Source organism: Rhinoraja longicauda, chromosome 13, assembly GCF_053455715.1.
Source record: "Rhinoraja longicauda isolate Sanriku21f chromosome 13, sRhiLon1.1, whole genome shotgun sequence".
In the NCBI taxonomy this organism is placed as follows: Eukaryota; Metazoa; Chordata; class Chondrichthyes; order Rajiformes; family Arhynchobatidae; genus Rhinoraja; species Rhinoraja longicauda.
In genome coordinates this window covers 31,848,692-31,868,015 of record NC_135965.1, presented here as the reverse complement: position 1 = coordinate 31,868,015, position 19,324 = coordinate 31,848,692, and the positions used below count along the sequence as shown (strand labels likewise).

At 47.9% G+C, this 19,324-nt stretch overlaps 2 protein-coding genes across 5 annotated transcripts in view; both read left to right on the top strand.

Annotated features, from left to right (window-relative positions):
* Positions 1-590: 590 nt before the first annotated feature.
* Positions 591-11,232, top strand: srprb (SRP receptor subunit beta). Its single transcript, XM_078409974.1, has 7 exons — positions 591-759; positions 3,036-3,130; positions 5,589-5,666; positions 7,714-7,796; positions 9,211-9,347; positions 9,533-9,587; positions 10,731-11,232. Exons 1-7 carry the CDS (start codon positions 642-644, stop codon positions 10,945-10,947), a joined length of 783 nt encoding a protein of 260 aa, XP_078266100.1. The 5' UTR covers positions 591-641; the 3' UTR covers positions 10,948-11,232.
* Positions 11,233-18,856: 7,624 nt separating this feature from the next.
* dgkd (diacylglycerol kinase delta) overlaps positions 18,857-19,324 on the top strand; it is a 121,726-nt gene continuing 121,258 nt past the window's right edge. For all 4 annotated transcript variants that reach the window (XM_078410736.1, XM_078410734.1, XM_078410735.1 and 1 more), the window contains exon 1: positions 18,857-19,037. In XM_078410736.1, the coding sequence (XP_078266862.1) occupies positions 18,864-19,037 (174 nt within the window). In that variant the 5' untranslated portion in view covers positions 18,857-18,863. The remainder of the gene's footprint in view (positions 19,038-19,324) is intronic.

Here is a 19,324-nt window from a genome sequence, read left to right as displayed (position 1 = left end):
GAAGAATGGGAGAACAGCAAATGCAAAACATGAAGCACTGAATAAACAATCTCAGAGTATGGAGGGGATTTACAAGAGAGTAGGCAGAATATCCTGGATTGCCATCATGGTATGTTCTGTCGAAAATCAAGATTGATAGGGAAGAGGAAAAATTGAATTGAAGTGAATAAACTTTATTGTCACATGTCATATTGTCACATGTCATATTGTCACATGTCATATTGTCACATGTCATATTGTCACATGTCATATTGTCACATGTCATATTGTCACATGTCATATTGTCACATGTCATATTGTCACATGTCATATTGTCATATTGTCACACTCGTATCTTTGCTTCCCAGCGTGCCGCGCGGACCAGTGCACTTCCCAGCGTGCCGCGCGGGCCAGTGCACTTCCCAGCGTGCCGCGCGGGGGCAGTGCACTTCCCAGCGTGCCGCGCGGGGGCAGTGCACTTCCCAGCGTGCCGCGCGGGGGCAGTGCACTTCCCAGCGTGCCGCGCGGGGGCAGTGCACTTCCCAGCGTGCCGCGCGGGGGCAGTGCACTTCCCAGCGTGCCGCGCGGGGGCAGTGCACTTCCCAACGTGCCGCGCGGACCACTGAACTTCCCAGCGTACCGCGCAAGGTGGGAGCGGAACGATGGCGGCCGCCTCAGTGCAGCTCTACATGGAATCGCTCTGGGAGGAGCTGAAGGAGTACCAGGAGCCGAGCGCGCTCGGGATCGCCGTGGCCGTGGTGGCGGTGCTGCTCACCGTAGGTGAGGCTGGGAAAGCGCGCTGGCGTCCGGATCCGGGTGGGCAAAACCGCTCTCCGGGCTGCCGACGTGTCCCTCAGGCTCAGGCTGCACCTGGTCTGGATGGAGCCCGTCTCAGCCAGATGTGAACTTCATTATGCAAGGAATAAAAAGTATAGGATTATTGAATCTGCCAATCAGCAGTAAAAATAGCCTGCAGTCTGAAGAAGGGTCTCGACCCGAAACGTCACCCATTCCTTCTCTCCTGAGATGCTGCCTGACCTGCTGAGTTACTCCAGCACTTTGTGAAAAAAAGTAACCGATATAATGTTTGGCACATAAATTAAAACTCTCCAACGCATATTGTCGGTGTGAGGAGCTAAGGAGTTAACATGTATTGGTTGGGATCCATCTGCCCGACGGATTTAATCACCTGCCCGCGAATTAAACAAGCATTTAATTTGCTCCGAATCCCACGAGTGTTTGCTTCCGCAAGTCTGTGGGATTTGATGTTATTGATGAAGCCAGTGTGGGATCCGCCGGCTGTTGCAGGTGTGACAGTCGAGGTGGCAGACAACGTGCGCCTTCTTCCCATCCTTGTTTGACACTCCTTGCTTGAATATTGGGCTTCTGTGAACACTCAAGTGGCCCAGTGCCACCCCGTCCTGTAATTTGATCTGTCTCAGGCTAGGAAATTCTCACATGGGTATAGATGTTAGATTTGTTGAGGACGCCTGTGATAAGTTTTCTACGTTTCGGAATTACACGCTTGCCTGGACACTGCTTAGGGCAGAATGCATATCGTATGACTACAGGGTTGGATGTAGAAATTGATATAAGGTCCATAGTATTAGGTGTTTCAGTGAATGAGGTGACAATGACCTGGGGCTTGACTATCAAGTAGGCACCTACGCAAGCTTCACCTTGAGTGGAGGTGATGAAGAGTGGACGGTTTCCCAGTTCATTGGTTATATTTAAGAGGGAGTTAGATGTGGCCCTTTTTGCTAAAGGGATCAGGGGGTATGGAGAGAAGGCAGGTACAGGCTACTGAGCTGGATGATCAGCCATGATCATAATGAATGGCGGTGCAGGCTCGAAGGGCCGAATGGCCTACTCCTGCACCTATTTTCTATGTTTCTGTAGACGAGTTCAACTGTAAAATAATATGACAGTGAGAACGATTTACAATATTGTCTAGGAAAGAAAGCTGGTTTAAATCGAAGATAGACAAAAAATGCTGGAGAAACTCAGTGGGGCAGGCAGCATCTCTGGAGAGAAGGAATGGGGTAATGTTTCTTCAGACTAATTGTCTTTTTATTTTGGAGTGTGTTTTAGCCCCAGTTGCTGCTGCTGCTCCAATCTGGTGTTGAACCTTACTTTCATTTAACTACTAAATTTTGAGAGGAGCAACCTTAAATTGTTAAACTGATCCCGTTTGTTTAAGTGACTGTTAACAATCCGGGGAAAAGAAAGTCTTGCAGTAGGTAAATATTCTGTAATACTAAAGATGGTTTCATTCAACAGTGTCATTGTAATATGAAACAGTGTGTCAACGTTCAACAAATAATGATAAAATATCTGATGTTTTTAATTGTTCATTGAGGGATAATACTTGGCAACAATTATTTACTCCCAGTTCTGCAGGTGCAATGGAATATTTTGCATCCACTTGAGAGGACAAAGAGCAGCCTCATCTAAAAGACTTGGTAGCACACCCACATTGGTGCATCTGTGTGTTCCTGTGTCTGAAGTAACGCACATGAGTGCTAACTGCCAGGCCATTGCCAGATATATGGAAAGAAACTGCTGTTTTTTCTGGTATTCTGGTAATTGTTTCACACAGAAGTGACAAATTTTCTTGATAAGTACTGATGTCCAAAGTTATGGGGAGAAGGCAGGAGAATGGGGTAAGGAGGGAGAGATTGATCAGCCATGATTGAAAGGTGGAGTAGACTTGATGGGCCGAATGACCTAATTCTACTTCTATCACTTATGATCTTTGCTGTATTTACATGGAGCAGTAAACCGTAGGATGATATGCCACTTGACAAAGTGTGGATCTTGCACGATGAAATAGATGTGCTCAGGTGTGGTGGGATAGAAAATTGTTTTCCTTCCAGCCAAAGGTTTAAAAAGCCATAGGAAGCAAATGGAGCTAAATAGAGCTTTAAATATCAGCAGCTAAAGAATAACAAAACAGTACGCGTCTTGGGATCAGAAGCTGTGGATAGATGACAAAAAAAATCAAGATAATAGTTTCAAGTGAAGATTATTGATCTATATTTATGATTTTGTTGCAGTTATTTTCATTCTACTACGGGGCAGAAAGAGTAGTCGCAGAGCAGTGCTTCTGACTGGTTTGTGTGATTCTGGGAAGACGCTCTTATGCTGCAGGGTAAGTCTCAGAATCTAAAATAAAATTGGTTCTGATGCATTGCTTTCTGATGAAGTACCTTTTATAATTGAGAATATCATAACTTTCCTAATCGTGCATTTCCTAAAAACTTTTGCATAGATTGTTCATTTTCTTCGTTTAAGTGATTCTATTTGATAAGGACAGTCGTGCTTTAACCTATAATGTGCAGTATTCTTGGTTGAAAATTGATTGTATTGGATCAGTATGAATTTCTATTGAATATGGCATTCCTGAGAATAGTTCGTAAACATTTGTTTGAAACTATATTTAAATCTTGAGGGAAGCCTACATTTGGGGTGTAGGAAGGAATTGCAGATGCTGGTTTACACCGAAGATAGAAACAAAATGGGGGAGTAACTCAGCAGGACAAACAACATCTCTAGAGAGAAGGAATGGATGACTTTTCGGGTCAGCCCTTCAGCCAGGGGAGAGACAGACATAGAGATATGGAAGGGTAAGGTGTGAAATCGACAGATCCAAGGGGACAATGGTCAAAGAAAATGTAGAATGGTTCATTGTTAACTGAGAGAAGGTGACAATGAGGCATACAACAGTAAAATTTAATCAGGAGGACAGTGAAACTAGTCAGAGAACTAAAATGGAGGATGGAAGGAGAGAGAGGAAAAGCCAGGGTTACTTGAAGTTAGAGAAATTAAATTCATGCCGCTGGGTTGTAAGCTGCCCAAACGAAAAATGAGGTGCTGTTCCTCCAATTTGCATTGGGCCTCACTCTGACACTGGAGGAGGCCCAGGACAGAAAGGTCAGTGGGAGGGGGAGTTAAAGTGTTTAGCAACTTGTTTAACAATGTGTTTGCAATCTTTCTTCTGAGTGAAGCAATTACTTGTCTTGGTTGATCCACTCTGTTTAAAACCGAAGGTCAGAATTCCATAACACTCTATTTGGGCGGGAGGGGGGGGGTTCTACTTCATTCCTGTATCTACCCTTTTACTCCCGGAAACAATTTTGCATGTTTCATTGAGACACGTTCTCTCCCCCATGCCCACCAACCCCTCTCCACCCAATGTCATTCTTCTGAACTTTGGAGAGATTAAACAATTTTTAATCTTTTATCACAGGACAAATGGAATAACCTCTCCTCATCCCATGAAACAATTTGATGAAACTGTTTTACCTACTCTTATCACGTGTCTCCCTGCCCTGTATCTTGAAACAAGAAGCTGCTTGTTTGTAGTTTTAATGCCCTTTCATCTTTTGTTAACTTTCTTTGTACATACCTCCTCGTTAGGGAGACAAAATATATTCCATGTTTTTGGGGGGGGGGGGGAATTCCTGTGTTATTTTACTCCTATCATCTGTGGCTTTATTTTTTGATTTCACAAGAAGTTATTTTCGTACTGTATAATGTGTACATTTTGGTCAAATGCATGGCAGATGCAATATAACGTGGATAAATGTGAGGTTATCCACTTTGGCGGCAAGAACAGGAAAGCAGAGTATTACCTGAATGGTGGCCAATTAAGAAAAGGGGAGATGCAACGTGACCTGGGTGTCATGATGCACCAGTCATTGTAAGCAAGCGTGCAGGTGCAGCAGGCAGTGAAGAAAGCGAATGGTATGTTAGCATTCATAGCAAGAGGATTTAAGTATAGGAGCAGGGAGGTTCTGCTACAGTTGTACAGGGCCTTGGTGAGACCGCACATGGAGTATTGTGTGCAGTTTTGGTCTCCTAATCTGAGGAAAGACATTCTAGCCTTAGAGGGAGTACAGAGAAGGTTCATCAGATTGATCCCTGGGATGGCAGGACTTTCATATGAAGAAAGACTGGATAGACTAGGCTTATACTCGCTGGGATTTAGAAGACTGAGGGGGGATCTTATAGAAACATAAATTCTTAAGGGGTTGGAGAGGCTAGATGCGGGAAGATTGTTCCCGATGTTGGGGAAGTCCAGAACCAGGGGTCACAGCTTAAGGATAAGGGGGAAATCTTTTAGGACCGAGATGAGAAAACATTTCTTCACACAGAGAGTGTTGAGTCTGTGGAATTCTCTGCCACAGAAGGTAGTTGAGGCCAGTTCATTGGCTATATTTAAGAGGGACTTAGATGTGGCTCTTGTGGCTAAAGGGATCAGGGGGTATGGAGAGAAGGCAGATACATGTTACTGAGCTGGTTGATCAGCCATGATCATATTGAATGGCGGTGCAGGCTCGAAGGGCCGAATGGCCTACTCCTGCACCTATTTTCTATGTTTGTGTATTTTAGTCATACTTTTCCAGTAGTATATTGGCTCATCATCAGAGTAAAGAGTAGACTATGTTAACTCACTACTATAATGGTCTAGTATAATTATTAATGAAAATGTTGCTTGGAATATGTTTGACAGATATTGGATGCATATAATACAAAAATGTCTAACCTTTTTACATATAAAAGAAAAATGACCATCCAGTCTCTAACATGCTTGTTTCTGATTGCAGCTACTGTCAGGGAAGTTTAAAATGACACATACATCTATCACCAGTAACTCTGCATTGTACAAAGTTAAAGGTGACAAGGTAGGTATGTAATACTGATGTCCCTGCATTTATTGTAGTACTCTACTTGCTATCACGATGGCTTCCTAAACCATGCCTGATTCCAAAAATCAATAGAGGGAAACATAGAATATGGTGGCGTCCTTCCATGTAAATACACCCTGGGCATATTTCAAAGGTCTTTTGATGTCATGTGTACCAATTAAGGTACAGTGATATTCGCATTGCCATACAACCATACTAAAAAAAGTAACAAGACACACAACTACATAAAAGTTAACATAAACATCCACTACAGCAGATTCCCCACATTCCTCACTGTGATGGAAGGCAATAAAATCTAATCTTCCCTCATTTTTTCGCCCGCAGTCAGGGCAGTCGAACCATCCATTGAGGCGTTCGAAGCTCCCGATTTGGGGCGATCGATGCTCCCGCGTCGGTCGGAGCTCCCGAAGTCGGTCTCTAACCAGAGACCACGAGCTCCACGAAGTTAAAGTCCACAGGCTCCCGTGGTTGGAGCTCCGAGGTCGATCCCTGGCAAAGTGATCGCGAGCTCCATGATGGTAAGTCCCACAGGCTCCCGCGTTTGGAGCTCCCAAAGTCGGTCTCCAGCAAAGGCCGCCAACTCCTCGATGTTAGGCGGCAGTGCAGATGGAGATATGATGCAGGAAAAAATCGTATCTCCGTCGAAGTCAGAGATTTTTAAAAAGTTTCCCCCAACCTCCACCCCCCACATAAACAAGTTAAAGAGCACTAAAACATACGTTTAACACATGCTAAAGAAACAACAGAGATGGGACAGACAGACTTAGTGAGGCAGCCATTGCTGATGCCACCCGATGGTATTCGATGATTATCTGGCTGAATAGTGGACAGAGAGGAATGATTGTAAAGAATGTTTCTCATTTGAATAAAATTAACACTATAATTATGTATTTTTCACTAAACTATAATTATTTAAAAATTGTGTTTCATTTATTGCACTTTTTGATTTCTTAAGTTCAAAAGGGAATGTGTAAATTTTTACGGTTTTTGAGTATGTTGTTAAAAAAGCTCACATTTTTCTGACACACTTTCTTGTCTATTGGGATACTTTGCAGTCATTAATCGCTCAATTGTGTCATTTCATAAGTAGTCAAAAACAAGCTATTTCACACACTCAAGATTCCATCAAATGTGATAACGGTCATTTTATACTCCTGTTGTATTGACTGGGAGGATTATAGGCACAGGAAAGATTAATTTTCCTTATCCATGCAACACAGTAGGTTCATTAATATTTACCTAGAACTGGAGGACTTAGTAGGAATCTGTTTTAACATCTCATCCAAAAGCTGCCAATTCTACTTCCTTCAATTGTTGCTAAAGTTGGACATTTCAACTTGTCCACATTTTTAGAGCATTTACCTCATGTGGCTTTGAGCCTTGTGTGTGGACAAATCAGTAGGATATTGCCAATGTCCAATGGAGTACATGAATGACTATTTATAAACCTTCCTTAGACTTTGTAATATACTTTAAATAATGTAACTGTCAAATCTTTCTTCCCAATGTATACGAGTCTAGAACCAGCGTTGAACTCAACAATTTTGGATGATTATTCCTAATATTTAATATTTTTACATTATCACCAGCATCTTTAGTATTTTTCCTTTGGTGTTTCAGATAATGATGTTGCTTCCTATTTGTAGTTCTTCAAGACCAATCTTTTGCTTCAGTACATTCTGTTATAATCCTTATTGTCTTACAATTTCAGAAGGCAACGGATCTTATCTATTAATCTTGCTCTGTCCTATCTCTACACCTTAACAATCGATTATCCTGAGATTTTCCCTGTTCTGATAAAATCTGCTTTAATTCTGCTTCTTTTTTCTAGAAGCATTGCTCAACGTGCGTGATATTTCTTACAATGCGTTTGTTTAAAATTTTCATCATCTGTATTACTATTTAGGTGAAATTATTTTTGCAATCTAACCCAGCTGATTTTGGACATTATGGATTTCAGGATTAGTTAAGGTAGCAAACTAACTAGTTCCTCAAAGGACTGAGTTTCTGGCTCTTTTCACAGGCGCCTGCCGTTACATTACACGATCTTCCTGGTCACGAGAGTCTGCGTCATCTGTATTTGGAGAAGCACAAGAACGATGCCAGGTAAAACATTGTATGTCGCAATTAGCTTTCTGTTTCTTCAATGTGAATTTAGACCCAGCATTTGAGAACTCTCAAGCGCAATGTATGGTTTGCGTGAGAGCAGATTAACTTCATGGACTGAAGAAGGGTTTCGACCCGAAACGTCACCCATTCCTTCTCTCCCGAGATGCTGCCTGACCTGCTGAGTTACTCCAGCATTTTGTGAATAAATCGATTTGTACCAGCATCTGCAGTTATTTTCTTATGTCCACAAGAAGACCGGGTTTAGAGAATTGTCTGCTGATAAGCGTTATTTTCGTTGTTCATTTTGTGCGGTATCCTGTCTTTGGCAACAACTATATTAGTTTACATTGCAAGGGCTTGTGAAAGGTTCTTTTGGAGTTACCAGGTATGAGGGGGTGGAGGTAGGGATATGGGATGTAGACTACTTGGGATTTCTGGATAAGAATGGGACCAACTCTAATTTCATAATTTCCGGTAGGCTAATATTATAGCTGTTTGGTGAACGATAAAGAACTCTCACCATTGATTTTGGCCTTTTGCCATTTCTTGGGTAAACTCAAGCAGAATCTAATTCTACATCATTTTCTGCCAACTGAAGATGGTTTCTCACCATTGTACTGATCTTGTCTTATTTATACTGCTAACCCACCTTCGTTTTTCATTTTGCCTGTGCTTCCTAAATGTCGCATCTTTAAATGTTCAGTTGCTAGCTTTAGCCCCCTCAGCAAATATGTCTGTGACAATGAGATCAAGCTTATTCTCTTCCATCTATTAATTTAGTTGAATGATTATGTTGCAAAGACTTTGAACATTTGGATATAGCACCTTGACCCTGCTTGCTACTTACCCTTGTTCCTGCTGACTCTTTAATTTGGTTACTGCATCTTCTCAGTTCTACTTCCTACCTTTATTCCTTCCTGAATTCTGTTTGAGATTCCCATATCCCGACCTCCACCCCCTCAAAATTAGCAACTCCAAAAGAACCTTTCACGACCCGTTGCAGTGGTCAATATAGTTGGTGATGAAGGTTTGCCAAATTGCAGTCAATGCCAGTCCCATCCATTTTTCTTTAATCAATGTTTTCAATGCAAATTTGCATTGGTTTAAAGACATTACTTAACTAAAATATTGGTATGTCAGCTGATCGATATGTTGATTGATCATTGACCATTTTGCTTGAAGCATTAGAAATATTGTTTGGAGGCATTAGTGAGCCACTTGATTTATCTTATGTGCTGTTATTTGTGAACGAAAGCATAGAATTTGATTTGATTACTACTAGTTATTTGTTGTATTAAATATACAAGGTGCCGAAGAACAATAAAAATAAAGTAGAATTCTACCATTTGGAAAAGAGAGCCTAAACTGCTGAGAGTGAGTGTGGGCATAATTCAGTGTTCTTTTCACACAGAGCTATTGTCTTTGTAGTGGACAGTGTGTCGTTTCAAAAAGAAGTGAAGGATGTTGCTGAATTCCTCTACATGTTGCTAACCGATGCAGTGATTGTGAAGAATGCACCTCCGTTTCTAATAGCTTGTAACAAGCAAGGTGAGATGATATTTGTCCGATTTAAAAGCTTCCATTCTGAGTGCTCCCTAAAATGCTTGCTTCGCTTCCAACTTGTCAGTGCTTACAGATGTTAAGGTTACATAAGTTAACCAACTAATTCCTAGGATCATTCTTGTAAACCAGTAGAACTAAAAATTAAATGTTGTCCTTCTATTGAATTCCAGATGTGACTATGGCCAAATCTGCAAAATTAATTCAGCAACAATTGGAAAAGGAGCTGTAAGTATTGTCCTCTTGCAGGCGTGATGCTGGAATAAAAAACAGTTAAAAAATCATGTGTGATTTAAGAATTCTGAAGGTACTACAAATGTGCTACTATGCTATAAATGTTATCAGATTTATAGAATTGATAACAGGTCCAGTTGAATACAATTGTGGAGTTCCTGGAACTTGCTTTTCTCTTTGAGGTGGTGGTTGTTTCTGTTTACATCGCTAACTTAGGTTACAGAAGATGTATATATTTCATAACCTAATTTCTTTTTTATTCTGCATTTTAATTATACTTCTGAAGCTGGTATCTAAGTTGTTTTCTAGATCTTGGCTGTGAATAATGTTTGTATTGTGGAGTGGGAAAAACATGTCATCCGTTCCGTATAAATTTAAGTGATTTGCATTTGATGTTATTCGGAACGAGTGAAATGCATTCGATAGGAATACGTAAGAGCACAAGAAAACATGAGGGCAGGAGAACCAAGCCGTAAACCATGTTGACTTGGTTTAATTGGATTAAACTCTCAGCGACTAGTTATTTCTTCCTTATTATAGACTACAGCAACAGAACTTAGAGTTGCAGTTTCTTACTATTTTTGTCTCCCTCACTTTGTGAACAAGGGCATTGTGTATAGAGATGGCCAATCCATTGATATTCTCCTCTCCCTTGGATTTTTGATTAATGTCACCACATGGGTTTCTATCTGCAGCTACCAGGATGCAGACCATTGGGTACTGGTGGCTTGTCTGCCTTCAATCCCAATAGTTTGATCATTTATTTTTCCTATCGCGTTCCTCTTTGTAATTGGGCTACATTTTGCCTGAGTGTTATTAAATAGATGCACCAACATAGATTATCTTCAACTTTGCCTCTTGCTGAAGAATAAACAAGTTTTACTGTAGTGTGACTCGGCATATGCTCAAATTTTCAATCGAATGCAAAATTGCTGTTTGCTGAAATTCTTAGTTTATATAATGTTTAACTTAACACACTTGAGGATGATCTTTAGAAGTCTAATGTCCAATATTTGTGCTTAAAGTTGCTTCACAGCTGTCCTGTGCAGAGAGTTAAATGAACTAATGTTTGCTGAGCCTTTTACTTGGCCTTCACTTTTCATTACAATATTCAAAACATGTTTTTTTTTCTCATAGAAACACTCTGCGGACAATTCGCTCTGGTGCACCCAAGGCCATGGATGGATCTGGCACTGTTGGCTCAGTACCCTTAGGACGGAAGGGCAAAGAGTATGATTTTTCCCAGGGACCGATGAAGATCGAGTTTGCAGAGTGCAGTGTGAGAGGGAACAAAGCAGATGAAGGCGAGGCAGACATTAGCGTTTTAGAAACATGGCTTGTTAAAGTAGCATGAAGGAATGTCAAAGGGAACGTGACATGCTGTCTGTGTGAAAACAATGGATACTCAATGTTGACCTGTAAAAGTACTGAGACTGTACAATCCAGAAGTCATACTTCTGATGCTGAGGGTTTGGCAAAATGCAGATATTGGCTGTGTGGTGTTTGCTGTGTCTGTCTGCCTCGAGTGGATCAAACTGATATTTCCTACATTTAGTATTGATGTTATCAGTGCTTTTGTATTGCTTGTTGTTAACTTGCCAACATCTCGTCTTGTTCATTTATAAGCAAATAAAAATAATGGATATAAACTGACCTTCACAGTAATGCATTCTTTCTGTTGGGATAATGTTATTTTGTAAAATGATTTATCATGTGCGTCAGGCAGCATCTGTGGAGGGAATGGACAGATGATGCTTCAGGTCAATATCCATCAGACTGGGAGTAGAGGGAAGAGAAATGATGGTGGAGCAAAGCCTGGAAAGTGATAGGTAGATACATGTGAGGGTGATTATTGGCAAATGGGTGGAGGTGGTGCCAAAGACTAGAGGTGAAAAGAAGACAAGGGTATCGATAAGGAGTGAAACATAAAATTAAAGGAAGGGATATGTGTGGAAGGGGATAGGAGAGGGGATAAAAGGAAATTTGGGGATGGGAAATGAGTATAGGGGAAGAAGGAGCAGGGTGACTGGGTGAAATAGGTATGGTGGGATAGGTGCAGGGCAAAAAAGAGGGTAAAGGGTATTACCTGAAATTGGAGAATTCAATGTTCAAGCTGATGGTTTTAATCTACCCAAGTGGAATACAAGACCCAATTTCCAAGTGGATTCGCTCTGGCAATGGAGGAGGCCAAGCACTGAAAGTCTGGGAAGAGTTAAAAGGATTTGCAACTGGGAGCTTCAGCCTTAGCAGATAACATGTGTATGGAGAAGCAGTCCCCCCATCTACACTTTGTCTCGCTGGTGTAAAGGAGGCCGCAAAACGGCAAGATGGTGGCGCGTCCAGACGCAGCGGCTTTGCGCTCTCCAGACCGATGCAACTCGGAGCAGCCCAGCACCCAACGCGGCTGCGATAAAACCCAGGAAAGTACACCCATAAAACTCGGGTAAACACTAAAACTATACGAGGAAATCCAGCACCAGCACCAAAATCCCGACGGCAGCACGTCCGGACACAGCGACATCGCGCTCTCCAAAGCGCTGCAGACCACGCAAGGTGGACCGCTCATGGAGCCACACGGAGCAGCCCAGCAGTGGACGTGGTGGGAAAATCAGGTCACTAAATCTTCATTTAAAATCCGCGACCCTTACCTCCACCGAAACCCATTCGGAGCCCGTGGCGGCGAGTCCGGACACAGCGGCAGCGCGCTCCCCAAGGCACTGCAGCTCATTGAAGGCGGATCGCACATGGAGCCGCGCCGAGCTACTTAACATCGGACGTGGCTGCGAGAGATTGGCTGGTGAGTACTATAAATCCCTCACCAAAATCCCAACGGAGCTAGGCAGAACAGCCCCCTGGATCACCACACCAGAAGGAAGGAGACGGAGTTAGAGCAGGGAGAGGAAGCAAAAACGTGGCCGGAGAGCGGGGGTGCAGGCCAGGCTACGGAGGGCCACACAAAGACCATCCCTACCAAGCGTCTTTCTCGCAAATGTCCGGTCACTCTCCAACAAGCTGGATGAGGTAAGGCATAGATCAACACTCAGCGATCCTTGAAAGACTGCTGTGTGCTGATTTTCACGGAGACGTGGCTCAATGTGCTGGTTCCCGACGGGGCTGTGGAGCTAATGAATCGGTCACTACATCGGGCCGATAGAACAAAGGACTCGGGTAAGAGCAAGGGCGGGGGGCTCTGTATCTACATTAACGATGACTGGTGCACCAACCACACTGCAATAGAGAGCTACTGTTCCCCAGACCTGGAGTACCTACTGCTTAAATGTAGGCCGTTTTACCTTCCTCGGGAGTTTTCTGTGGTCATCATCATGGCCGCATACATTCCCCCACAGGCTAATGTTAACCTAGCGCTAGCACAGCCACACTCGGCCATCAGCAAGCAGCAGGATGCCCACCCCGACGGTGCCTTCATTGTTGCTGGGGACTTTAATCAGGACGACCTAAGAGCTGCACTCCACAAATTCCACCAGCATGTGCGGTGCCTACCAGGGGCTCAAGCACGCTGGATAAAGTGTACACCAACATAAAGGACGCCTACAGAGCTCTCCCATGCCCACCTCTGGGACAATCCGATCACCTCTCACTGCTTCTACTGCCCGCATACAAACCCCCCATCCGCAAGACCAAACCTACAATTAAGACGGTTAAAATATGGCCCGAGGATGCCACCCTACAACTCCAGGACTGCTTTGATCGCACCGACTGGGACCTGTTTGCACAACAGGCCACCTGTGGTTCAGAGGTAGACTTGGAGGAGTACACATCCACTATGCTCTCCTACATCAACTGCTGTGTGGAGAATGTCACAGTGGACAAGGAAACAAAGATGTCCCCAAACTGGAAACCATGGATGAACAAGGAGGTACAGAATCTGTTGAGGGCACGCAACAATGCCTTTAAATCTGGTGACACTCCAGCATACAGTGTTGCCAGGTCAAACCTGAACAAAGGTATAAAAAGGGCCAAAGACACACACAGGCAACGGGTGGAAGATCACTTCAATACCATGGACACCAGAAGCATGTGGCAGGGTGTCAGGGACATCACTGACTACAAGAGCAGCCCTGCCTCATGAGAGAGCTAGATAGAGCTGCATTCAAGAGAGAGCTAGATAGAGCTGCATTCAACAGAGCTAGATAGAGCTGCATTCAAGAGACAGCTAGATAGAGTTCTTAAGGATACCGGAGTCAGGGGGTATGGGGAGAAGGCAGGAACGGGGTACTGATTGAGAATGATCAGCCATGATCACATTGAATGGTGGTGCTGGCTCGAAGGGCCGAATGGCCTACTCCTGCACCTATTGTCTATTGTCTGCCTGCCCCCACAGCGATGTCACACTAACCAAAGAGCCTAACACCTTATTTGCCCGCTTCGAAACGTCTCACCTGGAAGGGCTGTTGGTGACTGTGGATGGAAGTGACAGGGACACATGTTGCATCTCCTGCAGTTCCAGGGGCAAGTGCCTGGGAAGGGGGTTGGTTGTGTGGACAAGGATGAGCAAACATTCCCGAAGGAGTTGTGGAGAATTCCTCTGGCACTTTTTTGTGCATGATTCCAACATCTGCGATTTCTCGTGTTGCTATAATTTACCACATTATGGTTTCTCCCCAAACTAAACAACTTGAAAAATGTTTGCAGTAAAACTCTTGAGTGAATGTAAAAATGTATTGATTCAAATTAATATTCACTTACTGTTGCTCACTAGACTGCCTGGTTAGAGTGTAGACTGATTCTTTGGACTAATCATAAATTCACTTCATTTAGAAACAAAACGAATAACTACAATAAAGAAATGTATCTATCTATATAATACTAAAACTCTGCGGTCCAACATTCCGTATGTATGTATGTATATGTGTATGTACGGAAGATTACTTACAAACCCTACTCCTCCTAGACGGTACACCAAAGCGCTACGATTTTTGTACCGCCGTATTCACCATTAACCTGGGCAACTATTGTAAGTACTTTCGTTCAAATTGAAGCTACCTTAAATTTTTCATTTCTAACCCTTTTCTTCAAGGGGCTACATTTGTTTCCAAAAGTTTCCAGAAAAGGATTTAGTTTTCAGCAAGGATTTAGTTTTCAGCTTGTGACGGCTACATTGTTTCGAAAAGCTTCCAAGAAGTCTTTTTTGTTATTGCAAGTCAAGTCAAGTCAAGTCAGTTTTATTTGTATAGCACATTTAAAAACAACCCACGTTGACCAAAGTACTGCACATCTGAATAGGAAAAAAAAAACAAACATCTGATTAGGGAAAAAAAAAAAGAATGAAGGCTATAGTGGTCACTTGACATACACAGATCAGGAGGACGGGCCCAACGGGCACACTTGGAGAGTAAGAGTGGGGCTGGGGGAGGAGAGAATGGGGGGTGTGGGGACGGGCCCAACGGGCCCTCTTTTCCGGGCCCAACGGGCACACTTGGAGAGTAAGAGTGGGGCTGGGGGAGTGAGAATGGGGGGTGTGGGGACGGGCCCAACGGGCCCTCCCCAACGGGCACACTTGGAGAGTAAGAGTGGGGCTGGGGGAGGAGAGAATGGGGGGTGTGGGGACGGGCCCAACGGGCCCTCTTTTCTAGTATACTACTAAAACTCTGCGGTCCAACATTCCGTATGTATGTATGTATATGTGTATGTACGGAAGATTCCGAAGAATTTCTGTCCATAACTTACAAACCCTACTCCTCCCTGAAGGTACACCAAAGCGCTACGATTTTTGTACCGCCATATTCACCATTAACGTGGGCAACTATTGTAAGTACTTTCGTTCAAATTGAAGTTACCTTTTTAAAGCTAGAGAGATATTAAAGTTTAAATTTTCATTTCTAACCCTTTTCTTGAAGGGGCTTCAGCGCGTGATGTCACAATGGCACCCGTGCACCAATCAGAGATCAGCTCGGTTTTAAATTTACATCTTCAGCTTGTGACGTCACAATGCTTGTGTGAGATTGTTGCAACATTGTTGCGAAAGGCAACTGCCAGTTTTTTAAAGTTGTGCAAGTCACTTAACATACACAGATCAGCATGGGGCCCCTATTCCCTCCCTCCCCCCCCCTTCTCCCCTCAACCCCTTCCTCCCCACTCCTTCCCACCTCCATCCCCACTCCCTCCCCCCCTCCCTCCCCCCTCAATCCCAACCTCCATCACCACTCAGCCCCTAACTCCCCCCCTCCCTCCTTCCCTCCATCCCACCCTCCCCCACTCCCTCCCCCCTCCCTCCACCATTCCATCCCTCTCCCCCTCCCCCCTCCTTCCACCCTCCCTCCCCCCCTCCCGGTTACAATGGAAACTATACGGGGACGGGCCCAACGGGGAAAGAGGGGTACTGGGAAAAGGGGAGGTCCCACTTCCCCCCTCAACCCCTTCCTCCCCCCTCCTTCCCACCTCAATCCCCACTCCCTCCCCCCTCCCTCCCCCCTCAATCCCAACCTCCATCACCACTCAGCCCCTAACTCCCCCGCTCCCTCCTTCCCTCCATCCCACCCTCCCCCACTCCCTCCCCCCTCCCTCCACCATTCCATCCCTCTCCCCCTCCCCCCTCCTTCCACCCTCCCTCCCCCCTCCCGGTTACAATGGAAACCCTACGGGGACGGGCCCAACGGGGAAAGAGGGGTACTGGGAAAAGGGGAGGTCCCCCTTCCCCCCTCAACCCCTTCATCCCCCCTCCTTCCCACCTCCATCCCCACTCCCTCCCCCCCTCCTCCCCAACTCCCTCCCCCCTAACTCCCCCCTCCCTCCTTCCCTCCATCCCTCCCTCCCCCAATCCCTCCCCCTCCCTCCACCCTTCCATCCCTCTCCCCCTCCCCCCTCCTTCCACCCTCTCTCCCCCCTCCCGGTTACAATTGAAACCCTACGAGGACGGGCCCAACGGGGAAAGAGGGGTACTGGGAAAAGGGGAGGTCCCCCTCACTACCCCCTTCCCCCTCCCCTCCCCCCTTCCCCTCCCTCCCCCTCCCCCCTCCCTCCCCTCCCCCTCCCTCCCCTCCCCTCCTCCCTCCACCCCTCCCTCCTCCCTCCCTCCCCCTTCCCTCCCTCCCCTCCTCACGGTTACAATGGAAACCCTACGAGGACGGGCCCAACGGGGAAAGAGGGGTACTGGGAAAAGGGGAGATCCCCCTCCCTCCCCCTTCCCCCCTCTCCCCCTTACCTCCCCCCCTCCCTCCCCTCTCCCTCCCTCCTCCCCCCTTCCCCCCTCCCCCCCTCCCCTCCCCCTCCCCTCCTCCCTCCACACCTCCCTCCTCCCTCCCTCCCTCCCCCTTCCCTCCCTCCCCTCCTCCCGGTTACAATGGAAACCCTACGAGGACGGGCCCAATGGTGAAAGAGGGGTACTGGGAAAATGGGAGGTTCCCCTCCCTCCCCCCTCCCTCCCTTCTCCCTCCCCCCCTCCCTCCCCCTCCCCTTCCCCCCTCCCTCCCCTTCCCCCCTCCCCCCTCCCTACCCCTCCCCCCTACCCCCTTCCCTCCCCTCTCCCTCCTCCCTTCCCCCCTCCCCTCCCCCTCCCCTCCCCCTCCCCTCCCCCCTCCACACCTCCCTACTCCCTCCCTCGAAAAGCAACTGACAGAAGCACTAAGTAGCCGCGAATGTTTCAAAACCAGCACTTAACCGCGAATGTTTTTTTAAAAAGCACTTAACCGCGAATGTTTCAAAACAAGCAATTAAAAAGCACTTTTTTTAAAAAAGTATTTTTTTTTATTCCAAGAGAATGGGGGGGGGGTCTGAGAATGGGGACTGGGTAGGGGGACAACAGGGGTCGTTGCGGTGGGGGCTTGGTGGTGGGGGAAAGAGGGGTACTGGGAAAAGGGGAGGTCCCACTTCCCCCTCAACCTCTTCCTCCCCCCTCCTTCCCACCTCCATCCCGACTCTCTCCCCCCTCAATCCCAACCTCCATCACCACTCAGCCCCTAACTCACCCCTCCCTCCTTCCCTCCATCCGACCCTCCCCCACTCCCTCCCCCCCTCCCTCCACCCTTCCACCCCTCTCCCCCTCCTTCCACCCTCCCTCCCCCCCTCCCGGTTACAATGGAAACCCTACGGGGACGGGCCCAACGGTGAAAGAGGGGTACTGGGAAAAGGGGAGTTCCCCCTCCCTCCCCTCCTCCCTCCCCTCCCCCCTACCCCTCTTCCCCCCTCCCCCTCCCCTCCCTCACCCTCCCCTCCTCCCTCCACACCTCCCTCCTCCCTCCCTCCCCCCTCCCGGTTACAATGGAAACCCTACGAGGACGGGCCCAACGGGGAAAGAGGAGTACTGGGAAAAGGGGAGGTCCCCCTCCCTCCCCCCTTCCCGCTCCCCTCCCCCCTCCCCTCTCCCTCCCCCTCCCCCCTACCCCCCTCCCTCCCCTCCCCCCTCCCTCCCCTCCCCTCCTCCCTCCACACCTCCCTCCTCCCTCCCTCCCCCTTCCCGCCCTCCCGTCCTCCCGGTTACAATGGAAACCCTACGAGGACGGGCCCAACGGGGAAAGAGGGGTACTGGGAAAAGGGGAGGTCCCCCTCCCTCCCTCCCCCCTACCCACCTCCCTCCCCTCTCCCTCCCCCCTTCCCTCCTCCCTTCCCCCCTCCCCCCTCCCATCCCCCCCTCTCCCCCCTCCCTCCCCCCTACCCCCCTCCCTCCCCTCTCCCTCCCCCCTTCCCCCCTCCCCCCTCCCCTCCCTCCCCTCCTCCCTCCCCCTTCCCTCCCCTAACCCTCCCCCTTTCCTCCCCTCCCGGTTACAATGGAAACCCTACGAGGACGGGCCCAACGGGCCCACTCGGTCTAGTATCTTCTGAAAACCATCACCTACAATTGGCATTGCACTTGACTCGCAATGTCCGGTGGCTGGATCGCCCTCTGCTGGTTGTCTGACTGAGAGTCACCCCGTTGTTAACCGGCCGGGGGGTTAGAACTGGATACCTCAGGAGCTCATCTCCTTTGAGGGCGAGTCACACTGCCCTGACGGCGGGTCAAGGTACCGCGGGCTCTGGCGCTCCCCCCGTCGGCGGGTCCTGTTACCGCGGGCTCCGGCTCTCCCCCCCTCCCCCCCCGTCGGCGGGTCGAGGTACCGCGGGCTCCGGCGCTCCCCCCGTCGGCGGGTCGAGGTACCGCGGGCTCCTGCGCTCCCCCCGTCGGCGGGTCCTGGTACCGCGGGCTCAGGCGCTCCCCCCGTCGGCGGGTCCTGGTACAGCGGGCTCCGGCGCTCCCCCCGTCGGCGGGTCGAGGTACCGCAGCCTCCGGCGCGCCCCCTGGCGACTGCGTTCAGCCGAGGCCCGGTTGCTGCGGTAATGATGGCGGCTCGGGAAGCGCAGGCCGCCGGGTCTATGTGCGAGTTGGGGGCTCGGGAGCGGCTCGCCAGCGGGAGCACGGTGGGAGACGAGTCGTCCGACAGCGAAGCCGAGCACGAGTCCGCGCAGAAACTGATCCGCAAGGTGTCGACCTCGGGCCAGATCCGCAGCAAGGTGAGGCCGGGGTCGGGGCAGCGGGAGGCGCGGCCGGGACCCCTGCCCTGCAGCCGATGCCGGACAGGCCACACACGCCCGCCTCAGCCTCAGCCTCAGCCTCGAGTGAGGCGCCTCCGGGAGCTGAGCTGGAGGTGCAGCAGAGCCCTGTTGGCAAGCACAGCCCGCCCGACCGACCCCTCTGCTCTGCTCTGTCCCCGGGTCCGGTCCCAGGGAACCCCCTTGGTCCAAAGCCGGGCACAGCCAGCGCTGGGCACAAACCCTGGGAACAACCGACCCCTGAGCTG